At 35.9% G+C, this 17638-nt stretch overlaps 1 protein-coding gene across 2 annotated transcripts in view; it reads left to right on the forward strand.

Moving 5' to 3' along the window:
* Nucleotides 1-17638, forward strand: part of GABBR2 (gamma-aminobutyric acid type B receptor subunit 2) — a 456950-nt gene that overhangs the window by 200172 nt on the left and 239140 nt on the right. For both annotated transcript variants that reach the window (XM_036399440.2, XM_036399448.2), the window contains exon 5: nt 15764-15865. In XM_036399440.2, coding sequence (XP_036255333.1) covers nt 15764-15865 — 102 coding nt within the window. The remainder of the gene's footprint in view (nt 1-15763; nt 15866-17638) is intronic.

Genomic DNA, 17638 nt, shown 5'->3' on the forward strand with positions numbered 1-17638 from the left:
AAAATATTTTTATTTTTCCTTAAAAAGCCTGTTACATTCCAGATCTTAATACAGTGTTATGTGGCATAATATAACAATTTTCCCCTGAGGTTCTGTTGCTGACTATGACATCATATGGTGGGGAATATCCTTTTAGTCTGTTTGGATCAGCTGTCCTGGTTGGGTCCCAAATTAGTACAAATGAAGTACAGATAAATGAGGGATGGGAGTATAGACTGGATATTTTGAACAGTGAAAAGTTCAAAATAGGAAAGTTTGGTTTTTATCTCATCAAAATGTAGATTTTTCTTGTTTTGCTAAGGGAAAATGCTACAAAATATAATTAATAAGTGTATAATTCTGTTGTTTTACATGTGTTTATGCTCAAGAACACCAGAAGGCTGGGAAATTCACTACCATCTTTGTCACTGTCTTAGTGGTTAGTGATACACATTAAAAAAATGTGTCTTATTTAATCTTTAACTTCCAGTCCCTATATTTTATGTATTTTTGTCTGCTAGATTGGAGATTGAAGTTAGAAAATCTCCTTAAGTAGGTCATTTATCATGTACAGACTATCATCAAGATCCAGTTCTGTCTTAATCCATCTTAGAGCTCATTTAGTCTCTTGCTCTACAGTCTATTTCCAAACTGCAAATCAATCTTACGGTTTTCCTCTGAAGTTTGAGCTCTATCTTGGCATTGCTTTTAGTGGAAAAACTGGATGGAATTGGTTATCTTCGGTTTGGGAGAAGAGTGTAGGTACTGTAGTAGTACTGTAGGCACTTTAGGCATACGTCTTTTTTTTGCTAGGTATATATCTTGAAGTGCACATGTTTTTGCAAGTGGCCAGAGATTGCCTTCAGTCCATGCTGCAGTCCAGATATGGGCTGGCAAACTCTGAACTGTGTCCAGCTAAAGAGTGAGTAGGGCTATGGTCTCCAGATGGGGTGTCTGCACACCAGTTGTTGTGTGAGATTGTCTCTTGGGGTGCAGGAAGATAATTGTCATGTTTCCATTTATATTCATTTTTATCTTAAAAAATAAGGAAGAAATTAAGCTTTGCTAATATTTAGTATACCAATTGACATTGGTGCATTTAGCCAATCCACATGTCAGATAGTCACATAGGGTTCCTGAAGTGTCCTGAGGGGAGAGGGGCTACTTCCCAACACTGGGGAGTTGAGAGCGGTATCCTTACTCATTCACTCACTTTCAGCTTATTCCATGTATTACTGTTTACATGTGTCCAGTTAAGTGGATTTATGGATTATATTATGTAGTTTTCACTAAACTACTGAATGGACAAGGGGCTTAAAAAGATTCCTGCAGAGCAACTGCAGATTGAAGATAATGCTGATAATGCCAGTAGAAGTGAACACGAAGAAAATGACAGAGCTGACATTTCTCCTCCTACTAGTATGAGCTCTTCATCACTCACATTATGGATAACAACTATGATGAGCCAAGCAGATCTGAAAAAAAGTGAAGCAAAAAAAAAGGCAAAAAACCCAGCAAGTTACCAAGACCATTTGAAATATAGATTTATAGATACTGTTGCTAATAGTAAACTTTTCTCTAAAGGTATATTGTGCCTTGAGATGTTTGCTATTGACAGTAAATGAAGCCATTGAGATTAGGAAGACATTTAAAATTTAAGCATCCAGAACATGAAAACAAGCCTCAAGTGATGTGTAAGGTCATGTGATAGTCTGTCCAGTACTTTACATAGCTAAACATAATGATAAATGTTTAGAAGAAAATTCTGAATTTTTTTACTTAGTAGGAAAATAGAAAAATGCCCACATTTTTGGGGCGACACTTTTTCTTATTACTCCAGTGAAAATGGCTGAAGTGATGCATGGAGAACAATAGGGTGACAAAGTCCATTTGTCAGCAAATCCTGTTGTAAAATGGAGAGAAGAGTTGAAGAGCTGGTGAAGAGTTGAAGAAACAGATATTAAAAACAGTGTAGCATGTTGGGAGTATCTAAAAGTACAGATATTTCTAATGTGTCTCAGCTATTTGTTGGGTTCTATTTCAAAAGTGGAACAGATAAAGATGTACTTCTTTGTGAGCCATTGAAGGAAATATGTACTGCAGAAGATAAATTCTCAGCAGTAATAATAAGAGTCATGTTTTATGGAAAAACCATGTAAGTGTAACCACTAATGGAGCAACTGGTACAAAAAAAAGTGTATTCCAGAGGGTTGCAGAGCTAGGATCATGTGCAAAATACCTTTGCTGCATCAGTCATTGGCAAGCTCTTACAGCAAAGAAGCAAGAGCTGAGCTGAAGTCCTGCAGTGCTACTAAAGTTGTTAATCTAATATTAAAAAGTCCTTATAAAGTTGAGACTTAATCTATTAGAATCTATTAAATAGCAGTTTGGAGAAATGATTGAAAACTAAGGGATGCACCACGATATTCGTCCATTTCTTCTCTCCTTTATGACCATACTTAAGAGTATCACATTATCTGGTAACAATAGGGAATCAGGGCAGGGAGAGAAAGAGGGAGGATTCCTGTCCTTCCTTCTCTAATATATGTTTTTAGACCCAAATAGCAGTAGCAGCTGTTACTTCCCTTACTTTGATGGGTTCATGTAATGTGGAGGAAAATATAGTTTCATGTCAATGGATTCTTATTTAAACCTTTATTCACACAAATCAGTAATGAATGGTCAGTTTCCTAAATACTCTAATAACACCCACACTCCTAGATAATATTCACCAAATATTTCTGGCATTGAAATAAATAAATGGATGGAAACTTAAAGAATTATTCAGATTGCAGGATCCACAAATGTATAGTCAAACATGTCTGCAGAGCTTTAACAGAAATGTTATGTAAAGATAGAGAACATAATTTAAACAAAATTAATATCTTTCCCTAACTCCCAGTCTAGTACAGCTTCTTCTTGCCAGCACAGAGTTTGCTTGTATGGACTGTGGGACTATTCCCTGTGCTTCTAAGTCTCTTTCTTGTTTAAAGGAGGGAGATTAATTTTACAGGCAATTAATGTTACAGTTTGGTTTTGAATTTTTAATGCTAAATTGTCATTATTCTTCAAACCAATTCAAAACACATAAGAAATGGCATGGAATGTATTTAAAACTCATAACTAGATAGAAGTTATTTTGAGGGAGATTATTCAATTCCACTGAAGTCAAATGTGTAACCCATAATGATAGTACATGTTTACTCCCCTTCCTAAGAGGGATATAACAAAGCATTGTATGTGCTTATGAAGGTACCAAACATTTTTTCATACCAGCTTGTTACTAGGTCTTGTGGGGATATAGAAGTCTGATTCCACCTGTTCTTTGAATTCCATAAGGTTAAAAAGAAAAGGTTAGCAATCCATAAGTTTAAAAAGAAAAGGTTAGCAATAGTAAAGGGAGTTGGGACATATGGCCAAGGAGAGGACCACCAGTCCATACATGCAGACATAATTTTTCCCACTTGAAGCTGCCAACAAGTGGCCCAAAGACACAGATTGAAACTGGTTCCTTAATTTTCAGCATAAAGCACTTCAAGTAATACTCAACCTGGAATTCTTACGTAGAAGATTGTGTCTTCTGGTTTCCATACTGAATTAAGGACTTCCTCTCAGACAGTACTGATAGACTGTTTACATTTTTGTATGATTTTCCAGTCATGGATACAATTGGCTTTACTTTCTTAAATGACACAGCTTGTATTAATGTGATTCTGGAGGATTCTACAGGAAAAGAAAATGTGAAGCCAATGAAATTAAAAGATAACACCACCTTTTAAACTACACTGCTGTAAGAATGAGTGCAAACTCCAAAAAGCTACTTAAAACAATCTACCAAGATGCAGCACAAGACCTATTCAGAATCCCATTGGGAATAATATAAAATAATGTGCAGAACTTATTTAGAAAGAACTTGATATGAGACATACAAGAAATTATTTTCATTTAAGAAGTTTCAGGAAAAGAGACTACAAGGAAAAATCTCAGAACATAGAAGTCTATCAAAGAAGAGAAAGAGCAATTAACAAAGGCATTGAAGGGTTCGAAAAGATATGTACAAGAGCCAGAAGAAAATCTTTTTTCTAGAAAGACTTTTCACAGGTAACTGCAGTCCAGCTTCAGCCAACAATTGAAATCTCAGTGGAGGAAGTATGTGAATCAAACTGAGACGCTCAAGTACAGTAAATTATCACCACCATATGGTGTCCTTCTGAGGATTCTGGAGTAAATAAAGTGTGAAATAACAGTCATACGCCATTGCAGGAAATGTTGCTGCAAGGTTTTCTTCAATATGAAAAAAGATATTAATATAGTTACTGAATTTTCTTTAATCTTGGAGAACCAAGGGATAATCCTCAAATTCCAAAGTAAAGTTTAATCATCTAGTAGTTATAGAAAATTGTATGAAAATGCTCTAATAGCAACAGTACTTTTTATTGCTTTCCCTGAATTTAACTTTGTTTAAAAAGTGAATTTAATTCACATAGCAGATGTGAATTGATTACATTAACTGGAATGGGTTAACTGAGCTATTAACTACCTTGCTTATCAAAATTTGAACTTTCCAAAGAGGAATGTGATTATGGATTCTATCCATTTTCAACTTGTTTGGTTTTTTTAACAGGGGTGGTTGCTCTCCAAAGCCTTTAGCAGAGGACAATCATGTCTCTCATGATGAATTTGGGAAAATCACTGATGGAGTAGATGATAGTGCCATTATCAGTTTTTAGGGGAAAGAGGTGGGAAGCAGAGAGATTAGAAGAATAAATAGTAGTTTAGTCTGTAACTTTCTTCTCCACAGGTTATATGAGCTACTGTACCTCCCCTTTTGCCAGAGTGTGTCATTTAAACATCCATTATTTTTTATGTTGCAGACTGTTAGCAACATTCTGTCACACTCCCTGAAGAAGATTTGAACTTCAGCTTGCTGCTGCATATAAGAGACAGGGTCAACTTTGCATGATTCCTAGAAATCACAGTTGGCTATTGTGTCAAGTACATGTCACCTTTTCAAAATACACTTAAGTAGTTGAAATTGTATGCCTTGTCTTTTATTAGTTTTGAATTTCCAACCTTTACTTTTAGGTTTATCCTTTGTTACTGAGCTCATGGGTAATCTAAATGCAACTAAATTTTAGATACTATTAATTTTGAATGTGAGCCACTTCATATGCATTTCTGACATTTTCCAGGATCACCCCTTTTTTTCTTGGTTTGTTTGTTTGGGGTTTTTTTTTTGTTGTTTTTGTTTGTTTTGGTTTTGTTTTGTTTAATTTTTGTTTGGAACCAGAACAGTAAAATCAGGACATTTCTTCAGGAAGCATTTACTAATGGGTAGACTCAAGCAGGGTTTCCTACAACAATTAAGACCAAAGCCATCATACAGCTCCTTCAGGACTGCTGCTTCCTCCTACAGGTGTACTGTGTAACCACTTTGTAACCACATTTACTGCACTGAATAATAAATTTCCCAAACAGAAAAATATTACTTGTCTTTGGCCATTTGAACCTTCTTGCAGCATCCAATGACAATAACACTGAACTTTTCAAGTATTCTTGTCAGCATGTTTAGCTCACTCTACAAAGTCACGTAAGATATGTAGATCTGAATGTAGTGACAGCTAAGTTAACAGATTTGGAAATCATTTGGGATTTTCAGATGGAATTTACAGAAGACCTTTATTTAAATGAAAACATGATTGGTATTTTGGGATGATCTTTTCCAAAAAGTTAGCTTTCAGCTAGCCTGTGAGATAGTATGTCTATTTTTTTGAAATGAAAGTGCTTCAAGGAGATCCAAAGGGAAGGATGTTGCTCCCATTATGAAGACTGCCACAACTAAGATTGTGAATTTCAGCCTTCTTGTGGCTTGTGGGCTTGAAAGCAGGGAGAAAAGCGATTTTCCTGTAATGCTGACAGTATCTTAGTCATTCAAGGTTTCATAACACTACAGTTTCTCCAGTACAGGTGGGTGAGTGCAGACTCTTTATGCCAACTATTATAGCCAGATTCACAATCTTCTTTGGATCTGCATTGCTGATGATTTTCTGCATGCCACGGACAGAGAATGCAAAAAAAAAAAATTAAAATTTTCCTTCACAAATACTTGCGAAACTAGTTTGGTATTCTGAATGATAAATAAATATAAATTATAAATAAAGCTTATATGGTGTCTTTACAGCGAGGCGATGCTGAAGCATTTTGACAGAACAACCAGATCAGCAGAACTTGTACATGCAGAAGGTGGCCATTTGTGATTGCAAACCCATTATTTCCTCAGATAATAATCCCAGTGATCACAGGAATGATATTTGTGACCATCTGAGGCAGCAAAAATTTAATAAGTGAGCAATTTTTTCCACTTCAAAGACTCTAAAAAGTTATTTTTGAAAAAAAATCCAGTAGTATGAAATTTCAACACATAAAACTAAGAAATGCATTAGTACTTTAGTGTCATGTATCTTCAGCTTATCTTCTTCTGACTTTGGTTTCCAACTGGATTAAAGTTACAGTTCTTCGTACAATGTGCTACAAAATTTCAGTCTTAAGAAAACAGAAAAGAATGGCTCAATTTAATATACATGCAGAAATGAAAAAAGTTTTTTTGAATGCAAATGATACACAGGGGAGAGAAAGAGGAATATTTATTTTTAAAATCTCCTTATTGCTTGTCTCTGCTCAGCAATATCACTCCAGTTAGTATCCAATTTAATTCTCTAATGTAGCAGAACCTCTCTGAGTCAGAAGAAATAGAAGGTAACTTCTCATGTATTTTTCCAGAAAGGAGAAACATGGGGCTGAAACATGGTTCATATCGTAAAATTTTCTTGTTTATTTATAATAGCATTATCATTGTAATGTGGTGACCTTGGATCCCTGAAATGGTGTCTCTTTTCTGCTTTTCATCTGAAAGAGGAAATAGAGACTTATGTTGTTTAAGCTGCAGGGATTTTTTACAAAGTTGATCTAAACAAAGATGTTTGGAGCAGTGGAAAATAAGGTAATGAAAAGCTTTATCAAACGGTTCTCAAATTTTAAGCAAACCTATCACTGTACTCCTAAAAAGCCTCACGCCCTGATAGCCTAGTGTGTTGCCAGGAGGGCAAGTATTCCCATAGTTCAGACACAGAACAGAAGTATATCAGAGCTGGATGTTGCTGACCTTTCCACATTTAGGAAGTCTGTGGAATATGGATTGCTTTTTTGGAGGACTTTTGAAATAATGTGATAATTCCTTGTGATCTCTATCCTCAGAGGTTCTATAACCTCCCTTTCATCAAAGTGTCATCCAATTTTTATATTAGGTAAATGTTTCTTCCTTTTTTAGTTTTCCACCGAGGCTTGTATTCATAGTTTTCAGTTGATAACAAGACTTACTCCTGGATGCAGAGGTTTTTCTAAATGTTGGCATAGCCCCCTCAGTCTGATGCAATTAAACCATTAGCGAGGAGCTGTAGCTTTGGAACAGTGACTGAGTGCATGGCAAAACTTCCACCTTGGTCCAGGTTTTCTGACAGAATAGAATCGTAATATATAAGGACTTTAAAGTTTTTTGCAAGCCCGTGGTTTGAACAAACCTCCTCTGCCAGCCAAGAAGAGGAATAAGACCCTGTGTGCTCTCCCTCAGCCATTGGATGATGAGAGTTTGAGGAGTGATGCAGAAGGCAGCTCACTCCTCTGACCTTGCCCTGAGAACCTTTTATTAAGGTAAGGGATCTTTGGGGCTTCTAAGTTTCAGTGGATAGCAGTGCTACTGGAACACCATTTTGAGACAGGGTTAGATTTTAGACCTGGAATTCAGCTAAAGTTGAGCTGTCTGTATCTGAGAGTCATCTAGCTCCATTTATAGTTAATGGAGAAAGGAGAGAGATTCTTCCAGGGTGCAATTCATCTCACCTGTTTTAGACATCTATTTATTGATGAGATGACTCATTCCTTGGAAATGCTCATTTATCTTAAGTCTAGCAATATACATGTAACACCCTTCCTAGTTAGTGCTGGAATAAAAAAATATTTTATCTGTCACGGATTAAGAGACTTCAAATGTATAAATGGTAGGTTGCTTTCATTCTGACTAATCAAGGAGGATTTTACATAAGGCGCTTCTTTATGTAATTATAAATCAAAGCTCTTTCAACACTGATAACATTTTCTTAAGCAATATTTAATTATCATTCATGTTTGTTTGAAATATCCCTCTAAATGAATTCTGTTCAAAATTTTTTTAGTAAACAGGCTCTTCCTGAGTGTAATAAATGTGTTTGAAATGTGTATGTATGTAAGAATTATTAACTACTATTCATTGTCCACCTCTAATAATATAGGCAGATCTTGAGTCCCTAATTTTTGGTTCAGTCTCTGCTACATGTGGACTATTACAGAAGTGGGTTTGAGGGCAGTGGTACAGTGTGTCCTTCAAAAGATATTAATTATCTTTTACTAAGCTTTGATTTATTCTTTAGTTCTGTGGTACCATGCTGCCTTTCCATCTTGTTCTATTCTTATTTCCTAGGCTAGACTAAATTCACCAATGTAAAGTAGCCTTAATATGTATTCTATGGGGTTTAAATTTATTTTAATTTAAAAAAAAAATCTTTAAATATTGTTTTCTCTAAACTCATATATAAACCCTGTGGAATTTAATTTCACAGAAAAAGATGCAGGTGTACTGTATATTCTTCATTTGATGTTCTGAATGCACTTCACACATAATAATATAGAGTGCCTTTACTTGTCTGCCTCCACATTCCCTCCAAGAAAAAATATTGAGAATTTCAACACTCCCAGTTAGCTGAATGCTTGCACCAACTTCAGTAGTCCTATTGCATTCTCTTGCTGTAATAAACAAGCATTTCTAAAGTCTCACTTAATTACTTGCACTTCTGGCATTGGTTTATGAATTATTAAATAATCTATTCTCAAGATGGCCCCTATTTACTTTCATAATACCTGACATGAAAATTACTGTTGTATAATATTACAGCCTCCAGACCCTTTAATTTTGTTCTGCTTTCTCTCCGAGTCGCATCTGATAAACTTGTAGAAGGATGGTCATCCTATTTCCCTGGAAGCCATCAGAAATCACATTATCCTCAGTTTTGTAGATGGTATCTCACAGTAAAGGAACCAGAAGTATATTTTTGGTGTATTTTCTTTTTCAATTTTGTTCATTGGTTCTCCTTAACTCCTCATGTGAACAGATGTTATTTCTTATAGACTACATCATTACTTTCAATCCTTGCCTACTCTCTTAGAGATCTTTTCTGGCTTGGCAATGCATTATGTATTTTTTTAGTGTAAGGAATGTACCTTTCCTCTCCTCTCTCTGCTGTACTACTGAGTTGTGTTTTAACTTGTCTTAGTGTCCAGTCTTAGTGAAGGGAGTTTGTTTTTTCGGACTGCTCAAAGTCCTGCTGAACATTGTGTGCATGCTCTTAACATGCCTGTAGATTAAGTGAAACTTAACCTTTTCCTATTTTGTCATAGTGCAGATCCTTGAAGTTTTTTCCTAACTAAATTTGTATTTCACTGTAACATGCTGATTTCTTCAAATACCTCACAGTAACTGATTCACGTCTTGGTAAGATGAATTGATTTTTTTTTTATCCATTGGAGAGAAATCACCCTCTTACTTGGACTGTCTATACATCACCCTAAAGCCCCCTAATTAACTTCCCCCTACCACAAGAACCCTACATGCCCACCAGTTCTTCTTACACACAAATGGTAGGTTTAACATCAGAGTTCCTGATTATGTTTAACTTCTGTGATCAAACAACACAAGAAAGGTAAAGTAAGGAAATTTCTTTCTTCCATTAGAGAATTTGTGAGGAAATTAGAGCATTTTGTAGGTGACTTCATAGAGGTTTATTTTTAAATAGGTATGATCTGTTTGATAGTCACACATATGTAGGTTTGATGTGAAACCATATTTACCATACTGCCATTCCAGGCAGAAAGGAGGATAGTTACCATTTTTAACTGTAATGTGCAATTATAGTACAAATACAACAACAATATCATTAGCAGTGTTATTATTACTCCAGTGTGAAACACATGGTTGCTTCTTGTAGGTAAGACTAATATTGACTGCATTAGTTTTCAGGTTAGACCCAGCTACTAACATCCTACTTCAATGAAAAAAGTAATATTTTTGTGAAAACCTGTACTGTGGCAGTTTGCCCAAATAAAAATCCAATATTCTGGGGTTTCTTCTTCCCTTCCTGTCACAATGAAAACCATAAACATGGTACTTTTATAAAATACCTGATTTCTTTTGAACAGAAAAGGAAATCCAATGTAGTTCTGATTTTGTTTCTCCTTTACACAATAAAACATATTCAGTTTTTTAATTTTCCTCTAAATGAAACTCTTACTAGCCAAAATAATATTTTACTGTTTCCTCTTGGTGTATTTTTGCTTCATCTTTTATTTTTGCATTGTCTCTCTGCTTCAAATAAGGTTTTACCACCTGTTTCATTTTTGTAGTCCCAAATGATGTGTATATCAATGAAAGAGTATCTCTGCAGTTTGTATTTCTTGGATGTAAGTTTTCACTTAATGCTACTAAGCCTCTAAATATGAGTAATGTGTTCCATTGGAATGGAAATAGGGATTATTATGTTTGCTTGTAACACATTGTATAGTGAGACCTCTATCTATACTAATCCCAAAAATGGTATTCTGTCCTATGCAATTACTCACAATTTACATTTTGTCCATGTAATGAGGAAACTTTTTCTTATAATTTAAGCATTTGTTTTGTACATATATAAAAATATGTCCGTACTGAAACTCCTATGGTATAACATTTTGTAGTGAACTGTATATTCTGGACAACAGGAAATCTTAGTAAAATATCTGACTGTGTAATCCATCTGGTTTGACCAGTTCTCATTTGTTAGGCATCTCTTATGATCAACATCTGGTGGGATTAGACTGCCCTGAACGACAAGGATTTAGCTTGCTGTACTTACATGCAGCTTTAGTGAACCAAAAGGTCATTGAAAATATCTGTTAAAAGCAAAGTAGTATGATTAATCTAAAAATCATTAAATTAATTTTGTTACTGGCAGAGTTAGGATTAACTGAGTGAGCTGTGCCTTTAAATGTATAATTTGAAACAGTTTGAAATGTTGGTCAGTGGAGACACCTAAATCCAAACTAGCATAACTAGAATGATAGTTCATCAGGAATATCACCTTTCTTTACTGTTTTCCTCAGAAAAAACAGATAAAATTGGCTTGCAAAAAAATGAAATAGTGTGGTCAAATGGATGTTAACTATTTACTACAGGTCACAAGGTGCTTGCACTCATAATGTCTCTGAAGCGAGCAATCTCATCTCACCTGAAATAAAATCACTTCATGTACAACTTTTGTATCCTTGTGAGGGACAAGGTCACTTATGTATTGTACGCAGAGAATCATCACACAAAGTTCATGTAGGAAGTAAAAAACAGCCAAAATTCAGTGTCGGGGCTCTGAGAGCACCAAAAGCTCTCTCTGCCCCTGAGTAGTCCTCTAGTAGCACTCCCCCCCTCTTTCCCCATCCCCTACTCTGAGTGGCCCTCTAGCAACACTCCCCCCACCCTTTCCCCATCCCTGACCCCCTTTCAGCTCAAATCAGTGCCATCAGTCCATGCCCCCGTGATGCTGTGGGGTGTTGGTTTCTCATTCTCTCCATCACAGCTATGGCTGGCAGGGACCCTGTAAGCTTGTTCCCAGTCCTGTCATTTTGCTATGGACCTGCCCAGCAGCCATGAGTTCTGTCTGACCCTGGTTACTTTTACCAAACCTGCTCCAGATTTGAGGATCAACTTCTCATCGTTGCACTGGACCTGCCTTCTTCCCATGGACTTGCATGGGGGTGTCACCTCCTGGCTGAAAGTGGCTGTTCCCTCCAAGACTGTCCTGCTCACCTTGCTGGGTTGCTGGCTGGTGAGGTCCCTGGTCCAGGGGCTGTGCACTTGTGTCCCACTTCCTTAGGCTGCCAGACCATGATGCTCCCCAGCATTTTCTTCCTTTTCTTAAACCTATATCCATTCTTTCTGGTACATACCACAAGTATGTTGAAATTTTATTTCTTCTAGACTCACCATTTTTTACATCCCAGTTATTTTTTCTATCTACTCTCTCAGTTTGATAGAGATTAAAGAACTTAAAATTTCTGCCTTTGCAGTGCAAGTTCATTTTTCCTCAAAATCCCTGTATTTCTTCTTTCACAGGTGCAGGGTGAGGGACTTTGTTGTTCACCTCTCAAACATCACTAAATTTGATACAAGAGCTATGAGGTAGGCAAGTATTGCTGCCATTCACTTCACAAGAAATTATATAGCCTGACTTGGTAGCAAACTTTAAAACCTTTATTTCAGTCATGGGAGCTGAATCAAAGGGCAGCTCTGGCAGAATGAGAGAGAAAAACCAGTTCTCTTGCATCCCATCTTCACTTTTGCCTAAAGCAAAAGGGACATCCTTTTCTTCCTGCAAAAGCATCCCTTATGAACCCTTCATTTTTTGGAACTTGCCCCTGGGTAAACATATTTGCACCCCAGTAATTTTTGCAGTTGATCACACAGATTAAATATGTAGTATGGTGAAATACTGCTTTCATCTGGTTTTGTAGGCACAACAGTGCAAAAGTGTCTTTCACTGGTTTGTGAAAATCTTCAGGTTTATTGATGACCAGGGCTGATAATTCTTGTTTTGGGAAAATGAAATATTGCTGTCTTAAAAATGTAAAGTTGATAAAAACAGACATAGAGCTACAGCCTTCATAAAGTTTTTAAGAGTCTAAAATCCTGTGGAATTACACTGCTTCTGTGTTTTAGTTGGTGCAAAATTTCCTTAGCAACTGTGGATCCCCATAAAAAATTAATGCAGTTTTGTTACCACTTTCTTACAGCAGTTTCTGAAAGTGGAAATTATCCTATTTACACAACAAAACCCAGAAGCACAGTAGTTTACAGTTCTCCTTACTTGGGGTTGGTGGAATGAAATTATTGCTGCTGAGTGCTGAAACTGCTTGTACTAAAACTGCTGGTGATACGCTTTCCAGGACTGCAAGCATCTGCTAAAACAAAACATGCAGCATTTTGTATTCTCAGTTTCACAAGTTTCATCCAAAGGAATGTTTGCATCAGGATTGGCAGGTCTAGAAATGGAGGTGACTGACTTTGGACCTAAATCCAAATCAGAAGATTCTGTAGTTCAATTTATCTGAAAGTCCAGAACCTCTGTAGAAAGAAAACCACAAGTTTCCGTTCCATGATATGTTTAGAGCATTTATAAGGGAAGAAAGGACCTGAGGTTGGTGGGAAAAAAAGTATGGAAATAGGAAGTAAAAACTGGAAAATATGGTAAAAATACTCCCAGACAAGGACACAAGATGACATGTGTCCGACATAGGTCAGAGCATTGAAAGGGAAACATTGTCTTTTAGAAAAAACTTGCAAATTCTTACAAAGCTGCTGACTTGTAAATTCTGCAAAGCTGCTATCTTGTTTAGATAATGGGAAAGAATTTCTTTTGGCAAAATCTCCACAACAGATGCATCTGGAAAACAGCAAATAGCTGCTTGAAGCAGTAAAGGGAAAAGGTTTTTAACTTCTTTGGCACAAAATCTAGTAAGGTATGTCTTTGGGAGATTAATCAGTAGATACATGAAAGCCTAGGAGCTCTCAAAGCCACAGATACTTTGCTTCTAGCAGATGAGCCAGGGGAGATGTCAAAGTAATTTCTCAATGGCTGAATTTAAATAAGCGCTGCTCAGAAATGACCCCAAACATCCGCAATTTAATTCCTCAAGTGCGAAGTTCTGAAGGGATGGAATCCCAACAAGTCAGTAGACAGCCTGAAGTATAATTTTTATAATCATCAGCCTTGTGCCCACCACTGAAGCCTATCCATAAGTATTAATAATATTTAATGTATTGTTTTGGTCATGGTTCTTATGTTAATAATGGTCTAATTTGACTAGACAGTATTTGGTAAATCAGCTGTTTTCTGCTTAGTTTAGCTGAGTAATATTAATCTAGCCTTTCTTTGATTAAAAGACTGACTAGTATTCGTCAGAAAATATCAGAAAAGCAAGGCTGAAACTAAAAAAAATGTTTCCATACAGGAGAAAGTCAGACAGTATTGGGTAGAAGCATATGACAAGTTTTATTCCTTTGGAAAGTACATTGATGCTAAGTAAGGAAAATGCTACTTTTTGTCAGTAGCAAATGATAGTTCTAGTGTTTTCTTACACTAGGTAGAAGGATTTTGGACATTAGCTAAACTATGATTAAGAGAGGTTTGTTTTCTTTTGTTATCACTGATGTTTGTTTTTTTTTTTTTTAAACAATTTTTCTTTGTATCAAGAAAAACCTCAGTTGTAATTAGCAGTTAATGGCATCACTGAAAAATAACAATAATTCAGTTTTACTAGTATAGAAGCAGAAGAAGAAGTCACTACTGATCACTTTCTGTGAACACATTTTCACAGAATGAGTTTAAAAACTGATAACATCACAGAAGGATAAAGGATGTAACAAATCTTGGTGGGCTGACCAATCTGCCTTGATAAAACAATTTTTAATCAAAAGTTACTTGTATGTCCTTTTGTTCTAATCATTGTAAAATATTATAAAGTAATGTGTCTTAGTAATTTTAAAGCATGACTAAAGGGGATAAGATGACATAAAGGCCATGAAAGAAGTAATTAAGGCAGCTGGTGTAATGATGATTGTAAGGAAATGACCTATACAGATGGTCATCAGAAATATCTGCATATGATACACAGGCTTCTAAATTCTCCTGTTTAATATCATGTAGCTTCCATCCTCTTTCTTCTGTGTTTGCATGTGAGATACCTGTTTTACACTGATTTGCTTCTCCTATTTCTGCTATTACAAACAAATTAAATAGACAATCACTGCAACTGATGTGATCATAATTCTATTAACTTAAAATTGGTGTGCCACTCTCTTCATTTCAGTCTGTAATCATGTTGCAGACCAAAATTATTTTGCTTATCTATTAGGAATAGTAATGTGAAACTGGTTTTGGTGTCGTGTGGCTGGAGGAAAACCAGCAGCAATTAAGACAGAAAACCTTGAAGTAGTTATACTGGCAAAAAATTGTAATCAGAAAGCTAGATTACTTTGAATGTTGTCTGGCTTTTTTGTGCTATTAGGCAGCTCAAAGAAGTCAGTGTTGCCACTATTAAACAGGTGAAAGAACCTGCTAGTACCTAGTGGCATGTGCCACCTTCAAGCCCCATGGTGTGATGAGTGGTCTAAGAGAGGGGTAGGCCACAGAGAAGTTCATTAGGCCTTATCAGCCCCTAAGTGATGTAAGCTAAACTCTGCTGATTCATGCTAGGACCTGCTGAAATAAGTACTTGAGAATGTATAAGGGTTCCCTTGATGAGCCTTTTCCCTTTGAACTGTCTCATACAACACTTTGGCTACAACAAAGATTTTGGTCCTAACAGCCCTGGAAACACAGAAGAATTGTCCACCCCATGACACAAAGTGGGAGCCCAGTTTGTGGGGGCTGTGTGTGAACTTTTTTTTGCCACTCAGAGTAAAGTCCTTGACGTGGTACAGCCATTGATAGCAGATTGTGGTCATAGGGGAATAGCACCTTGATCACATGTTAGGCAAAATGGAAAAACCTGTGTGGGTGAATATATCATTGTCAAGATCATTGCTTGTCATTACAGGTATAAATGCAGTCCATCTGCTTCCTTCTCACTGGCTCTCGGTTCACTAGTTTGCCTTTTTCTCAACTTGTGACAGGTGAGGAATAACCTGACTGGCGTCCTTGATGGCAAAGACATCGAGATTTCAGATACTGAGAGTTTTTCTGATGATCCCTGCACAAGTGTAAAGAAGCTTAAGGTATGTGTTGCTGTTTGATGAAAAAGAGAAAGCGATAATGATTTTTCTTCTCTTAAGAGGAGTAAGGAAATGAAATTTGCGTTAAAATGATGTATTACTACGTTCCTTTGCATAATAATATCAAAAATGGCATTTTGAGTGCCTAGTCCTTCTTAAGTTAATGAAGGTCTATGTGTAAATATTTTTAATAGTTCCCAATAGTGATACTAAGCAAAGGAAGTTGTTTCTGGCTTAATGTTTGCAGTTAAAGCCCCAGTCATAGTTGATGTATAGATGTGATGTATACATGTGAAAACTTTTGAGGTTTGGAACCAGAACCCTTTTAAGGTAAATTATCATGTAGAAAGAATATTGAGCCTCTTTCCATTAGCGTCAATACTCATTTTAAATTGAATTCTTTGCTAACATCATCTGCATGATTTCAAATGAATCATAAGGAAAAAAGAAGAAAAAAAAATTGGTAGCAGAATAATTTCCCATCCTTCTCTTATTATATTGATTTATTAGACTTCTGGCATCTCATAAAATTAAAACTATATTTTAGCATTACTATGCAGTACAACCAGCAATAAACGAGACACAGGAGAGACAAATCTTAAACTGCACAGGAACATGAAAAACATGATTGAACAGCAGGAGAAAGCACTTTTAAGTGGCGAAGATCAAATTGTTTCTGGCATCAAGTCTGTATGACACACAATCAAAGCCACAATCCTGCAAATGCTTAAATATGTGTAAAACAGGTTACAAAAAAAACTTTATTAAACTAAATTATGTTTAAAAAAATGACATTAAAGCAATATTGACCTGTGTAAGACTAGACCACCACTGAAACTGGAAAGGTTCTGGAGCATGATAAACTAAGTGGGCTTTATTATTTTCACAATCTAGAGACATAAACCTGAATGTTTAAAGTATTAATAAGTAAAGTTCATGTTTGTGTAAAGCCATTTGTGTCTGTCCAGTCTAAGCCAGTTTGCTTTTTCTGTCTGGAAACCTGTCTGGGTTGAAGAGACTCCAGTAGGTGATACAGCAAAGTCCATATTTATGACTAGTAATGGTGTAATAACAAAAAAAAGAAAAAAAAAGCATATTAAGCATGCATCTTTAGGCTGGAAGTCAGAAGAAGCAATGTGATTCTAGCTGTCTTCTATATCAACAACACACTGGGTTGTTTTGCAGGGATTCAAGATGACTGAATTAACAGTATATTTGTTATCTCTTGATTTCTTCTTCAAAACAAATTAGTAAAATAATAAATAAGCAATTATCCAGAAAATTGCTTGCTCTTGACAGGAAACAAAGGTTAGTTGTCATTAGGTACGTGTTTGACACAGAATTTAGCTAAACAATTCTAATAATGTTCATTCCTTTCGACATGTAAACCTCATATCTAAGGTAAACTGCTATCTGCTTACCTGAAATACATTTTATTTTCACAAACACATTTAAAATAATGAAATTTATGATTATGGAATGGAAAATAGTAAAATCTGGCAGGATTTGAAGAAATATACATTTATATTTTATATTTCTCTCGATAACAGCTTAGTTTCTACTGCATTGACTGCACAGTTAAAAGGTAAATTTAAGCTGAAGAATATCTTTAAAACTCATTTTTGTGTACAGAGAAAGGGATGGATTTGTACATCCATGTAAATGCTTGAAAATTCTAAGCATGCACAGACAAATTGCAAGAGCAATAGCACTTCTGCTTCCAATTTTTTCATGTCTTGCATGTAGGACAAAAGAATTACCATCATGTTATGGTGG

This window comes from Molothrus ater, chromosome 1, assembly GCF_012460135.2.
Source record: "Molothrus ater isolate BHLD 08-10-18 breed brown headed cowbird chromosome 1, BPBGC_Mater_1.1, whole genome shotgun sequence".
Classification (NCBI taxonomy): Eukaryota; Metazoa; Chordata; class Aves; order Passeriformes; family Icteridae; genus Molothrus; species Molothrus ater.